General features: G+C 42.0%; 1 protein-coding gene across 1 annotated transcript in view; it reads left to right on the forward strand.

Moving 5' to 3' along the window:
• Nucleotides 1-6,790: 6,790 nt before the first annotated feature.
• LOC310994613 (transmembrane protein 132D) overlaps nucleotides 6,791-13,538 on the forward strand; it is a gene marked incomplete at both ends in the record, with an annotated part of 28,807 nt that continues 22,059 nt past the window's right edge. The window contains 2 exons of the mRNA XM_083983352.1: nucleotides 6,791-6,860; nucleotides 10,708-11,635. Coding sequence (XP_083839478.1) covers nucleotides 6,791-6,860; nucleotides 10,708-11,635 — 998 coding nt within the window. The remainder of the gene's footprint in view (nucleotides 6,861-10,707; nucleotides 11,636-13,538) is intronic.

Below are 13,538 nucleotides of genomic sequence, written 5' to 3' on the forward strand. Positions count from 1 at the left end.
GATCCAATAGTTTTCTTTGACGCCATCAATTTGTGTCATTACAGAAATCTGAAACAAGAAATAACACATCTGACAACTGCATGACTATTCATGTTTAACAGGTGGAAAATGTTGTATGAGCAAGATGACACTTCCTGTAATGTATAAGGTGTAGTGCTTCCTCTCAGATTATTAGAACCAGAATAAAATGAAAATAATAATATCATCCACTATATTCAAAATATAAAAGTGTAAAATGTTCCCAGTTAATCATAAACAACATAGTGAAGTTAATATTCACATGCCATTTAGAGTCATTTAGTGAATTATGTACGAAATGTTTATCAAATAATTATAAAGGTGATTTTGATTGCACATGGGAAGAGTGGAGGAAAAACAAATATGTGAAACAGTGATTATTATTTATGGTGTATGATGAGAAATACACATTCTCAGGTCTGTTGCTTTAGCCTACTAACATGGCCATATATTTCTAATTCTCTCATTACAGTATATCTGTATAAAAAGCCAAATGAATTATTGTTTTGTAATTAGGGTTACGATTAGGGTAAGGTTGGTATCACCTTACTCTCCTTGTGCTATTTACCGTAAAATAAAAAGTGCATGAAATAAACCACTATCAAAACATCAGCTAAAACATCTACACATTTTATTTTCCACAATCTTGTTATTTCAGTCACCCATTGGTGGCATTGTCTTGCTGTTACACCACAGTCCTCAGGAGGGCAGCAGTGCTTTTCAGTTGTGTCGTGACAGTGACTGGGATTGTGAGGACTGTGGTTTAATAATGAGGGAAATCACGTATGCACTACTAGTGTAAGCCTCGGAAATATATTTAAGTGTCTGATTTAAAAGAAAAAATGTGTTGATGTCACAGTTACCACAAATTTCACATCACAAAAACTCCACAGGGCTGAACTTGGAGAAAAAAAAAGTCCCTACATTTCTTCTGCCTCCCTCTCATCCTTCTCCTCCTGCTTCCTCTTCACACCCTCCTCTATATGCATATTTGTTTTTACCATTTGCTTAATTTTAATGTTGATTTAAGCAGGAAACGAACCTCAGAGACTCAGAGCGGGCCACAGTGAAAATAAGAAAACACTGCAGTCTTTCAGCTGGGTGAAGCTCAAACACCCATTCTGTTCTCAGAGAGGTAAGAGAGAGGAGATTGCATTTGTAAATCAATGAATCTTTGTTTTCTTGCCTCTAATACATTTGCCTGATCCTCTCCTCTCCTGTCCTTCCTCTCCTCTCATACTCTCACCCTCCCTCCCTTCCTTGTCTTCTTCCTCACCCACCCACCCACCCACCACCTCCTCCTCCCCCTCTCCTTCTCTTCAGCTTGCTCCTGCCCTTATTTTCCCCTCACTATCCAACAGATCTATATTGAGCTGTAAGTCTCTGGGGTTCCCGAGGGCCAGAGGATGTTTAAAATTCTCGCCAGTTGTAACCTCTCTATCTTGCTTTTCGTCCCGTCTGCCACGCCACCAGAGGGGGGTATGAGGAGACATCCATCTTCTCCTGGCCTTTCTGAATATTTCACAAAACCTCGGAGTGCCAGTTAAACACTCAACATCTATTTGACCCCCCTACCCCGAAATCACAGCAGGGGATCTCCTAGGTAAAATATTTTAATTCGACTTTGATATACAGCGGGAGATTTCGTTTGAAGTCTCAGAGCTTGAACAGTTTAGAAAACATCACAAAGTCTATAGAGAGGATGTGTGGTAAAGAGGCTGTGTATGGTATTATATTGCTTTGCATATGATAACTGGACTCTTTATGCTTCTCTGGATACCGACAGGGCTGCGTTAACCAGCCCCAGGGCCTCGGGGGGGGGGGGGGGGGGGGGCATCAACTAGTGCTGCTGCCAGGATAATCTTGTGCATTAGATCATGGTAATGTGATTGAACATACACTAATGGAGTTTCTAAAAGACATGGACATGTCTCGTTCATAGCAGGTGGTAGATTTAGGCACATGCAATTAATATAATTTCACAATTTAACACTTAACATATGAAACTGTAATTATCACATGATGAATTCTCGTGCAGACACACATGTTCATTAGGAAAATGACATAATAGAAACATTAACATTTCAAGTCAGTCCCTCACAAGACAGAGCCTGGATTGAAAATGGAAGAACTGCCTCAAGACCTCCATCATTTCACTTAATATTGCAATGTGTATTTGCAATTAATGAAATTACCACAAACTAATTGCCATGCAGTGAACCTGCAGCCTTTATGCCCCCTTGAGGGTAGGAGGCCCTGGGGCAGTTGCCAGTTTTTACTGCTTGGTAATCCAGCTTTGCATACATAAATAAAAATATTTTCTTTGCGTCTATGAAAACAGCAGCAATAAAATATAACCTGATTCTTTGATATGACATGGAGTTGAGTAGAGTAGAAGAAGAAAAAAGTTGGATCACATTGAAAAGTTTACCTGCGTCCATCCATCCACACCAACATTAATTTGTTTCCCAACAGGCAGTTGGAGGCAAACCTCTTAGCTGTCCATCACAGTGGTGTGAGGGTGGACTGTTTGGTGGAGAGATGCACCACCTGGCTCCAATGCTCTTTCGAGGCATCCTGCAGAGGTGGAAAACTAAAGTTTACGACGGCCAAGCTCCAAAATGAGCCATCATTCGTCATCAGCTGGAGGATGCCGGCTGATGTCAGCGAAGGGAAGCAGCTCAGGGCGCCGGCCTCGCCTCGGTGATTCATCTTCAGCTCTGACCACTTGGAGTGGGAGACGTCTACGGGGCACGTCTCGGCTGGAGAGCCCTCAGAGCTCTAGCACCATGAGTGTTGAGAGGACGAGCTGCCTGACTGGCTGACTGCCTCCTAGCTGGTCATGGTGCTAAGTGTTATTACACAGGTGAGATGAACCAGCAGCTTCATGTTCAGAGACAGGACTTCAGCCTTTGAGATCAAGATAGGGAACAATGGCTGTTTGCATACTGATGCCTTTATAAACACTTTTTCTTGACTCTTCTTGTGCCACTTTCATTGTCATTATCATCCATTCCATCCATGTGATCGTCAGTGTCGCATCAGCACCATGAACCTGCGCTGAGTTGACCTGACCCTTGTTTGATGGATTGATGAGAGTTAATTTTATAACCATTTGGCTGATGGGGAGTAATAAGAGGTTTTGAGGAATTATTAAGACGGAGCATTTCTATGGTCGAGTATCCATCACTGAGCCGGATTGCTGTCTGTAAAGGTTAATAGACCCACTAATCATGTGGTGACCCCGGTCTGCACTGAGCAGTCACAGGCTGGTTATAGTTCATGTGGATGTCAGCATCCAGGTGAAAGGTTCCTCAGCCGATCCTGATACAACCTGTCCTGGCTTTTTTGCACACAGTGATGAGTGTGTATATATCTATAATGTGGCGTATTTAATGTATCCTGTAAAAAGCTGCTTTTTTCGTTTCAAATAAATTTTTTTGAGTAGATGGAGAGCTCAACGTACTAAAACACAAACCTGCTACAAATTCAGGAAACAACTTCACCAATTTGACACATGTGCTGGAAAAATTGACAACGCAAGTTCAGTGTTTCTGACACAAAGACACAAAGAAGTGACAGACTGTTGGGCTTTTGTTCAGTGCTTCTTGACAGCTACCCATTAGTGATGTTTGAAAATCGGGTGAGTTTGTTTGGTTTATTATAATTGATTGAGATATTATTCCAAACATGCAGTGCCAGTGTAGCTGTAGTCTTAGTCTAGTCTGCTTCGTCCTGGAAACATGTCAAATTGATGAAGTTGTTTTTCTGAATTTGTAGTGCCACCAACACTGTGCAAATCACATCAGATTATATTAGTAGGCTACTGAAGAGCACATTTAAAAAAATAACAGCTGACCAGTGCTGTGCTGTACAGCTTTAAGATTGATTGTGTATAACTCCTTTGTAGTTTTCAATTTCTGTATTGAATTATCCATGTTATCATGTTTTGAGGCCAAAACGCTGTTCAGCAGACTAGGAGCAAGTATTGTTCAGATTATTCTGTTCTTTGGGTAATGTTAGGTTATGAGTCGCAGTCTGTTTGAGACTCAAGAGTTCACGTAACACTATAAACATAAAGTACTGCTGAGGCAGATATTACATCAAAAACTACTGGACATATTAAAACCTTAATCTGATGATGGAGCTAAAACAAATCACCACAACACAACAATCTGAACCAAGGTTCATGGCAATGAAAAACAACACTTTCAGCCTCATGGTAGCACTGAGGGTTAAGTCATCGGGTTCATCCTCTCAGGACTGAGAATGTTTGTGCAAAATATTAATTGAAACCCGTCCAACAGTTGTTGAGATATTTCAATCAAACTTCTCCTGTATCCCTGACCGAGCTTTGGCTCTGACCTAGACGCACTGAGGAAATTTCTTTTCCTGTTTATCTGTTGTTCAGCTCAGTCAGGCACAGCTTCCTATTTAAAAAAGAAAATGAATAAATAATTACAGGGATTTGGGTCTTGACCCAGCTTCCTCCACATCAAATGACCTCCAAAAATCTTTGAGCCACCTGGCTACAGCTCTGTATTGAGTATCGGAGTCACCCACAGTGCACCCGACCACCTCTGTCATCTGTAACAGCACCAACAGCATGCTGCATTTATGGAACAACAACAACAGAGATCTGGAGACGTTCCCAGACTCAATAGTCGGTGGCTTCTGCCTCTGTCAGTTTTAATAATCATATCCAGCCAAAAACATAGACAAACTGCTTCATTTAAAGCTCAGTGACTTTAAAAGGCAATGCATGTCCCATCCCTGCACTGTAAACACCACAGCAAGGTGTTCAGTAAAAATCAAGCTCCTGTCCTGAATAATGCAGACTCCATTAATTCTTCAAAGTTTTATTGGCAGTTTGAGACCCCCAAAAGTCTCTATAAGGCACGGATTTATTTCAATCAGCCTCTGCTGTCAGGAGAGATGTTTATTCGCCAATGAAGTCTGCATGAATAATGCTGCCATCCTGCTCATGCCACCTTGTACTAAAACAGGAAACGAGGCGGCGGCACTGTGGTTTGGATGGCAGACGTCTTCTGTCACATTTGTTGGAGAGTATAGGTATTTAGTGCGGTGTGGGAGAAGGGACAAGCCCGGCCGCACTCATTAAAGCCACTGTACTGCAAATCTGATGTCAGCACTTAGTCACATGTCTCAAGAGTCTCCCGAGCCACAGTGGATGGATGCCACAGTGCTTAAACTGCATCACCCCCTCCTCAGCTCGCTCTCAGTCACAAAGCTGCTCATATTATAGTCTCCCTGCCTGGTTGTTGCATGTTATTTCAGTTATGGCTTTGAACTCTCACTGATGCTCAGTGTTCCTCATTATAATAAGTGTATAGAATTTTTGTCAAGGCAGACAAAATGATGCACATAAAAAAAAAATAGAAAAGGCATTGGAAATTAAATGTGGCCTGCAGCTGCACAGAAACAAGTACATTTTTAATTAACCTCATATACAAATACTGCATTGACACAAATTGTAAATAATCACATCCACATCATGCCGTCCATCAGGAGCCATACAAGATTAAAAGAAAGTAATCTGCACCCATGTTTGTTGCCAAATGTATGGCGGTGCTGTGGTGCCACAAGGCTATAGTATATCCATCTGCTCCATCATACACACCAAGTATGATCTCATGTGATTCTATGGACTGGGAGTATGCAGCTGACAGCTGGCCAGACCCACACTAAACTTTTATCTCCTTCAAATAGTTTCTGCAGTAATCACAAAGCTGATACAAAGGTCTCCTTTAGGAATAACTTTAGATACAATCAGGGCCGTTGTAGAGGAGAAAGGTGATGATAATTCTAGGGGCCCAGCGCCCAGTAGGGTCCACAAAAAAAACAACAAAAAAAAAACAGTAGTCTTATCTTTCTATGACTGAATTATTCTGCGTAAGACCCTGACTAATACTCATAGTAATGCTGCATTAGCATCAAAAAAGTAGGCTAAATAAAAAAAGATAATACATACGTAGTCTAAGAAAAAAAGTGGAAAAGTCAGGGGCCCACTTAAGTATTCTTTCAGGGGGCCCAGAATTCCTAGCAACGACCCTGGATACAATAAGAAACTAACTAATATAGTGAAATCACATATATACTGTAGATGAAGAGATAATGATTTAATCAATTGGAACTACTATCTAAACTACTATTTTTCATATTTACAGCAAATCTAGCACTTATAATCATCATGGTGCCTCCAGCCCATAGTATAATTTCGCCCTTTGGCCTAGAATCATATCCTTAATTTGTTAAATCAACATTAAAATGACTCGTGGAGACTCTACTGATCCTCTTGACCTCATGTGCATTTAATTTGCGCGCAGCTCTTCCCCTACCGGCGATTACCCACGTGGTCCTCGTTAATCTGACAGACGGCACATGTTTACTGATTTCTAGCATGGGAATAGTTGAGCCTGTTGCTGTCCCACCGTGTCAGCCGGAGCCGAGGTACCGGAGGAAAACATCCCTCTCACCAGTGGGAGAAACACAAGCGCGGACAAGAGAAGAGAAGGCTCTAGTGTGGATGAGGAATTGAAGCAGTATTTTTTATTATTATTATTTTGCTATTGCTCGTGCTTGATCCTTTAACAGTCAGAGGGAGTAACTTCACCGGACATCAGACAATGTAATGATTTGTTTCCAGCGGTTTCCTCCAGCCGAGTTGAGAAAGTCACCAAAGCTTAGCCTGGTGCGCCCCCGGAGCGCGCAGCAGAGTGACTGACTGACCACAACCTCCAACTTTGCTGAAATGAAGCTCAACTCTCATCTTCGTTTGCTGCTCCTTGTTGTCGCGGTGGCTGTTCTCACAGCTGTTAAAGGTGAGATTTGTGTCTGCTCCTCAGTTCGTGCTAAATAGCTTCTGCTGGTCTGAATCGCCTCATTTGTGTTGGAGCACACCCAAAGAACGTGCCAATTGTGAACGCCTCACATATATGAAGATAATTGCACTGGACTGGGTGTAGCTCAGAGGCTTCAGCTGTGTTTACAAGGCAACGTTAATCGAGATGAAATGGGTACATATGCTCTTGTATTTGCTTTGATGATCTAAACATATTCTGGATATGTCAGATTTGCATTATTGAAGTTGTGGTTCTGGCTTGATATCAAATGTGCACAAGATGGTGTAGCAGGCTGCTGTTTGACTTCAGGCTACAAGTAGCACAAATTTTAAGGAGGCCCTTTAAAAGATTATGTGGTTGGGTAAATTAAGTAGTGTTTGGGAAGTGAGCTTTAAAAATAGAAACGGCTCAGAAAAATGTTCAAACTGGGAAAATGAAATTCATTGCATGATGTGTTCAGGTAATATAGGACTGTTATTTCTTATTTTTCTGGGTTTTTCTGGTTACCACCCAGGGCATTGGTCCATTTCATTGTCCCTCTGTCTAAATGAAAGTGGCGCCATGCTTTCCACTGTGCATCTGTGGGAATAAAGAGGCCTGAAGCTGAGGTTGCACAGCTGTTTCCCTGGTTGTTTAAAGATAACCTGCACTGGAAGCTGTCTGTCTCTCTATGATACCGATGTCATGCGAAAGACTACTTTCTGAGATTGCCTGGGTTTATGTACAGTATCTGCTCATGATATCTGCATGTGCATTTCCCACCATACAGTACACATGTGGGACTGTCGTCTTCCTGCCACTGGAAGACTCAGCTGTGCAGCTGTGTCCTTAATGCGTGTCTAAGTGATAGGGTTCAGCCTTTGATATCTTCTCTGCTTGGGAGCCATGAATATGCATGGCAGCCTTATCTTCCAGTCCAGTCGCAAATGTACCGCCTGTTGTGTCAGTGAGGCTTTTTGAGGTTGAACTAACATTTACAATAGTAGTCAAAGTATCTCAGATTCACATTTTTCTTGTAGTATTTCAGGTCAGGAAGGGAATCCAGCCATGGCTCACCAAATTAATATCTAAACAATTTCACTGATGTACAACAGTGTACATCAGCAATGGACTAGTGCTAAGCTTCAGATCTGAGGCTGTAATTATGACAGAAATATTGTAGCCTCATAACATCACTTTTAGCAAAGAATTTTGGGACATTTTAATTCATTTTTCGCAGCCTGGTGTTTACGAGCAACATGTGAGTGTGATCACATTCTCACTATGAATCATGTCCTTTCCCAGCTGCTTTATGATCACACATGATGCCGACTTGTTTTGAACCAGACAGAATGATATTTCCCACTTTATGTCCTTTTCAGTCCGTTAATTGCTTTGACCTGCAGGAAACTGCCATGTTATGTGGGGCCATTTAGTACAAGGGTATATTTTAAGATGGATTTACAACCTTGAGAGAGAGAGCTCAGGTCGGCCTATTCCAGCACTCAGCTCTTTCCTACAGGAAAAAAGTCCTAAAAAAAAACTAGAAAAGGTTCTCTTTCTCACATCTCTCATCCTCTGGAGCAGAACATAGATCACAGAAAACACCAACTTGACATTTCCTAGATGTTTTGACTTTATATATATATATATTTAAATCTTTATTTATCATATTCAAATCAAATGATTGTTTAATAATCTCAGATGTGAATCAGCATAGAAATCTAACTAGTTCTAATATAATAAAAACACCCATGGGACATAAAGGTTTTTAATATAGTAGAAAGTGAAGAACCTCTGGTTTGCTTTAAATCTGCAGAAATCATGGAGATATGATATGCAGTGCACCAGCCAGTATCTAAATTGGCCCTTAATGTGAAACTCCTTACCACATCATTGTGATCTGTAGAATATATAACACAGCTTCCTGTGTGCTTTTCTGAATACTACATTTTTAATATTAAAGCAGAAGTGAGTGATCCGGTCGTTTTCGCTAATGCTGCGTTCCAGGCAGGCTTTTGAAATCGTAAATTACAGCTTCAAGTCACAACTTACGACTTTGTAGCGTTCCAGGCAACCCACTCGTGTTTTTCCGACCTGTTTTACCGGTGAAAGTCACTATAACGGCCACTCGTAACTTCCGACCGGTGAACTCGTACCAGATCGAACTGGTACCACTTCACGGTCGGAAAAATACGAGTTTCCTTGAACGCACCATAACAGTCCTCGTCGCTACGTCACCACATTCACGGCGTTCCTTGGCTGCACACACAGCCCTGCATGCCGTTCTCTCTCCTCATTGGATAAAAACTGTAGGATACGATAAATGTTTTCTCTTCGGCTCAGAGCAGAGCAGAGGGACTGACAGACCCGTGTTTCGGTCCAAACACTCTATGTAAGTGATTGCTGTCGGAAGATATAACTATTTAAGACTTATATTAACACAAATATATCACTCACTTCTGCTTTAACTCTGACATCTGTATTTTTTTTTTCACGCAGACTTTCCTTTCCCTTTAGAAAGAAAATTGATTTACATATAGATGTTTTCATGAAATATGGTTTGAAAATCAGAAAAAAGAATGATACATAACTCACTCACTGCATTTGGTTTTAGATAAGTTATTTTTGCAAGGAAATGGAGAAGTCAAATAACAAACATTAATTCCAGAGCGCTTCAACATGGAGGATGGCAAAGCACCAAGTGTCTTTGGCAGGAGGAAGTGGGAGCTGTCACACACAGCTTTCTGGAAGTTTCAAGAGCCTTTTTAACACCCAGATGTCGTTCTTTTTTTCTGCATTGCGCACAAGTGGTATGTAGAGAGGAGGAAGCCTAATTTGTGTCAATGGACAAGTGTAATTTAGACTTTTTGAGCACAGGAATCAGCGTGACAGTTTACATAATCTTATTGTTTTATTTCCAGGAAAGGAAACAACAATGACAAATAAAATGAGTTAAATTCTCTGATAAAGAGTCATTTAGAGTTTCATTTGGCTGAGCATTTCATCTGCAACCTGTAAACATACCATAATTGCAACCATCTGGTTACTGTGCACAGGCTAGAGATAGAAATCACAACACATATTTTTTTGTTTTGTTTTCTCCAGCTACAATTGAGTCCCATCATTAGACTGTTAAATGCAGTGGTTTGCTGAGGACAAATCATCCCCTTCACCTTTGAAGGACAGAGATAGCCAGTGTTTACAGTTGCTTGCAGTGCCCAAAATACGCTGAGTATATAACTATGAAAAAAAAGTTCATCATTACACAGCAGTTTTGATGATCCTAAAAGTTAATGTTCGTAATTATGCAGTAATTGCTTTTTAAGTTACTTTTCCGCAGATGTCTGATGTGTAAAAAGTTCATCAAATCCAGCACCGTGCAGCACAGCTTTACGAGACGGGATTACAGTCGCCTCCATCTCATTCAATTTTCTGTTCCAGCCTGTTCAGACGTGCCTAACACCAAACACTCCTCACGTTCCTCCACAGTAAACATGTTCTCTGTTTTTATTTGCTTTATCCTCTTTTTTTCAATACAGGAGCAACATAAGGGGATGGGTCATATTTGATGCATCGTATCATTGCCTTTACCCTGATTCTCATTACCCTTGGTTCCTTAAGATGACCCTTTCGGCTACAACACACCCCTCCGTCCTCCATCCTTACCTGTATTTCTCCAGCTGCGATACCTTTTTTAACCTCTCATCCTCCTGTCATCCCCATGAAATGTTTGCAACTGCAGTCACACAATTATTTTGTAAGTGACACATATTCCAGATTTGACACCTAAAAGTAAAATTAAGTCACTGCTCTAACCTCTCTTTGTAAATTCTCTCCCTCCCAGTGGCCGAGAGTCAGAAGGTTCCTGAAGATCTTGGGATGTCCTTCACACCACTGCCAGTTTATCCCACTGTGAACTTTCGGGTCCTGAATGTGGACCATGTGATTTTGAGGCAGGACAGCCCAGAGCAATCGGGGAACTCCAGCCTGAAGGCTCAGACTCAGACCTTTCTCATCACTGGAGAAGGCACTGAGATGGCCCAGTCTGCTGTCAACGCTTCATATGGCCCCCTGAGAGTAGATGCCCCGATTCCTCCAGACTTGCTCCTCAGTGGGCGCAGGATCCTGCCAGTCATCTTGGGCCGCCAGGTTCGTTCCTCATCTCCCGTTGTTAAGATCCTCTTCCACATGCCCACGGAAAGCAACATCACTGTTGGACAGGAACGGATGGATTCTGGAGAAGATAACGCGAAGAAAAGTGGTGGAGGCAAAGCAAAGGATGGAGCTCACTGTGTGACGGCTTATGCATTCTGGGAGACGAGGGAAGTACGTGGAGCTTGCCTGGTGTCTCCAGGTGGATACTGTGTGGCACAGCTGAAGCCAGAACCCGTCTGGTTCAGCTCCGCCAGCCGATCAGGAAGCTCTAGCAGCGAGGCGGGAAAAAACGAAGGAATTAAGGGGCTTCAGGGAAACTTTGTGGAGGTCTACTTCCAGAGTCGTAGGGACCAGACGGGCCAGTGCACCCCGCAGGATAGCCTGCAACGTGTTGGAGTGGGCAGAGGAAGGGATTCTGGTGGATCAGGGACGCCCATGAGGAGGATAGGAAGTGTTAATCTGCTCAGAACTCCACCAGGAAACCCCACCTTCCTTCGGCTGAGGCTGGGAGGCGCTGTGGTGATCCAAACATCTTCCAAGCCCCTGAAGACCACAGATGTGTCAACTTTCTACATTTTCCTAGCCAGCACATCTACTCTGGAAAGTTTCACGCTCAGGTGAGAGATCCTCCCTATTTTTGTAATAGATTACTCAGTGTGGTATGGTTTGCTTCTGTTAGCCTCAGTCTGAGCTGGGCTTCAGGTTTCACCTAGTTTCCAGTCTGTAGGGAGCGTTTGATACATGCAGCGAATAAGAAATGCACCTTCCAAGGCCCTGTTCATTACTCTGTAGGAAATTTAATATATTTTTCTTGAGCTGAGCACCTGTTTTACACTGACCCATCCTCTCACATTAAATTATACCATGGCCTCTGATAGTGAGGGTACATTGCTGAGCTGCTATGAGGTCTTTCGGGGCAACACCAAGCCAAGCCTCTGGTAATTTGAGTCGAGTCCAAGCCAAATCTCAAATCTGTCAGTGCAGATCTGAAGTCAAGCCTTAAGTTCTTCAGGGAAAGCCAAGTCACAGTACTCCATGAGCAAATTGAGATCCCCATCCTCCATGCTCATAATTAAGCCGAGCATTTATACTCTTCTTTGAAAAGCTTGCGTTGATTTTATGTGTTGTTCTGTAGAGGTTGGTCTGATTTTAAGAACATATTTTATTGGCTGTTTTGCATGCACTGAAAAAAATGTTGTTGTCTGATTTGGGTATCTATTTGGGTATCTTGTAAGCCTGTCTTTGCCCTTTTAGTGTGAGATTAACGAATATTACACTTAAGTAGTTTAAACACATGCTGTAGCAAGTATACTAACATTACACGGTGGCCCTTCAGATGGTGTTTAGTAAAAAAAAAAAAAGTCACTTTAATAAAACATTAGAATTATTCAGCTATGTTGCTGAGTTTGCAGAGACGAGAGTTAAGGTGGAGTCACATAAAAATTAATTATCACTGAAACGTGTGAAGCAGAAAAAGAGACTGAGACCCAGTTGAATCATCATGATGTACAGTATATTTGAGCATCTTCATGAGGGATAAGCTCCATGCATTTAAATGGTTACTTAAGGCACTTGAATACTGATATGGCTCACCATCAAGGCCACACCGCAAAATGCTTGAGCACCAACATGACTGGTGTTATCTGCCACTTTTTCTGGCTTCATAAATTACTGACATGATATATCCTGTCTGCTCAACTTCTCAGTTAGTGGGGGAGTTATGGAGAGCACTCTTCCATAAACAGGGAAATAATTGGGAAATGATTCACCAGTTTTCATATCTCAACATCCCACTAACATTTCAACAAGGTTCTCTGGGTATTTGACTTCATAAATAATGCATCTATTTATTGGAGCAGGAAACAAATAAGTAACATCCCCCCGACTCCTTTGGAGAAAAGTGAACTTAATAAAAAAAAAGCAGCCCTGTCACATTGAAACACATAGCTCAGTCTGCTGTGAACATTTCTACTTGCTGCCTTTTGATGCACATCACTGAGTGGAGCGAAATTGTTTTTATCAGCATGTTTCAGATCAGTAAAGTGTAAAGCCACTGCAGTGAGGTTTCTGTTTCTAGTCTTTACTCAGCTTAATGGTTTTGTTTGAAACGCAAGACAAATTTCTCTCTAATCCCATGATTTAGTGATATCATGCTGCAGACGTACCGGTCGCTCGGTAATCTGCAGCGGGATGCAGGCAAATGGAGAGAAATGTTAAGATATGTGTATTAATCCATAGGACACGCAGTTAAACCTGTGGCTGTGTGTCCGGTCAATCCCAGTGCTTCTCACAAATATCACAAACAGTGCACACACACACACACACACACACAAACACACAGACCCAGTGACCTGAATGGAGCTCTGCTAGCATTGTTGAAATTACGTGAATACAAATCGGTAGAGAGACGCTGACCCTTTAACATCTGCTGTTGTTTTGACTATTTGGGAGGATTTACAGCCTCTTCACCTGATATTCCGCAAACCTGGGCTCACTGACCGTAGCGTAGACGTTCACCCC

The sequence above is a fragment of the Trachurus trachurus genome, assembly GCF_905171665.1.
Source record: "Trachurus trachurus genome assembly, chromosome: 12".
Classification (NCBI taxonomy): domain Eukaryota; kingdom Metazoa; phylum Chordata; class Actinopteri; order Carangiformes; family Carangidae; genus Trachurus; species Trachurus trachurus.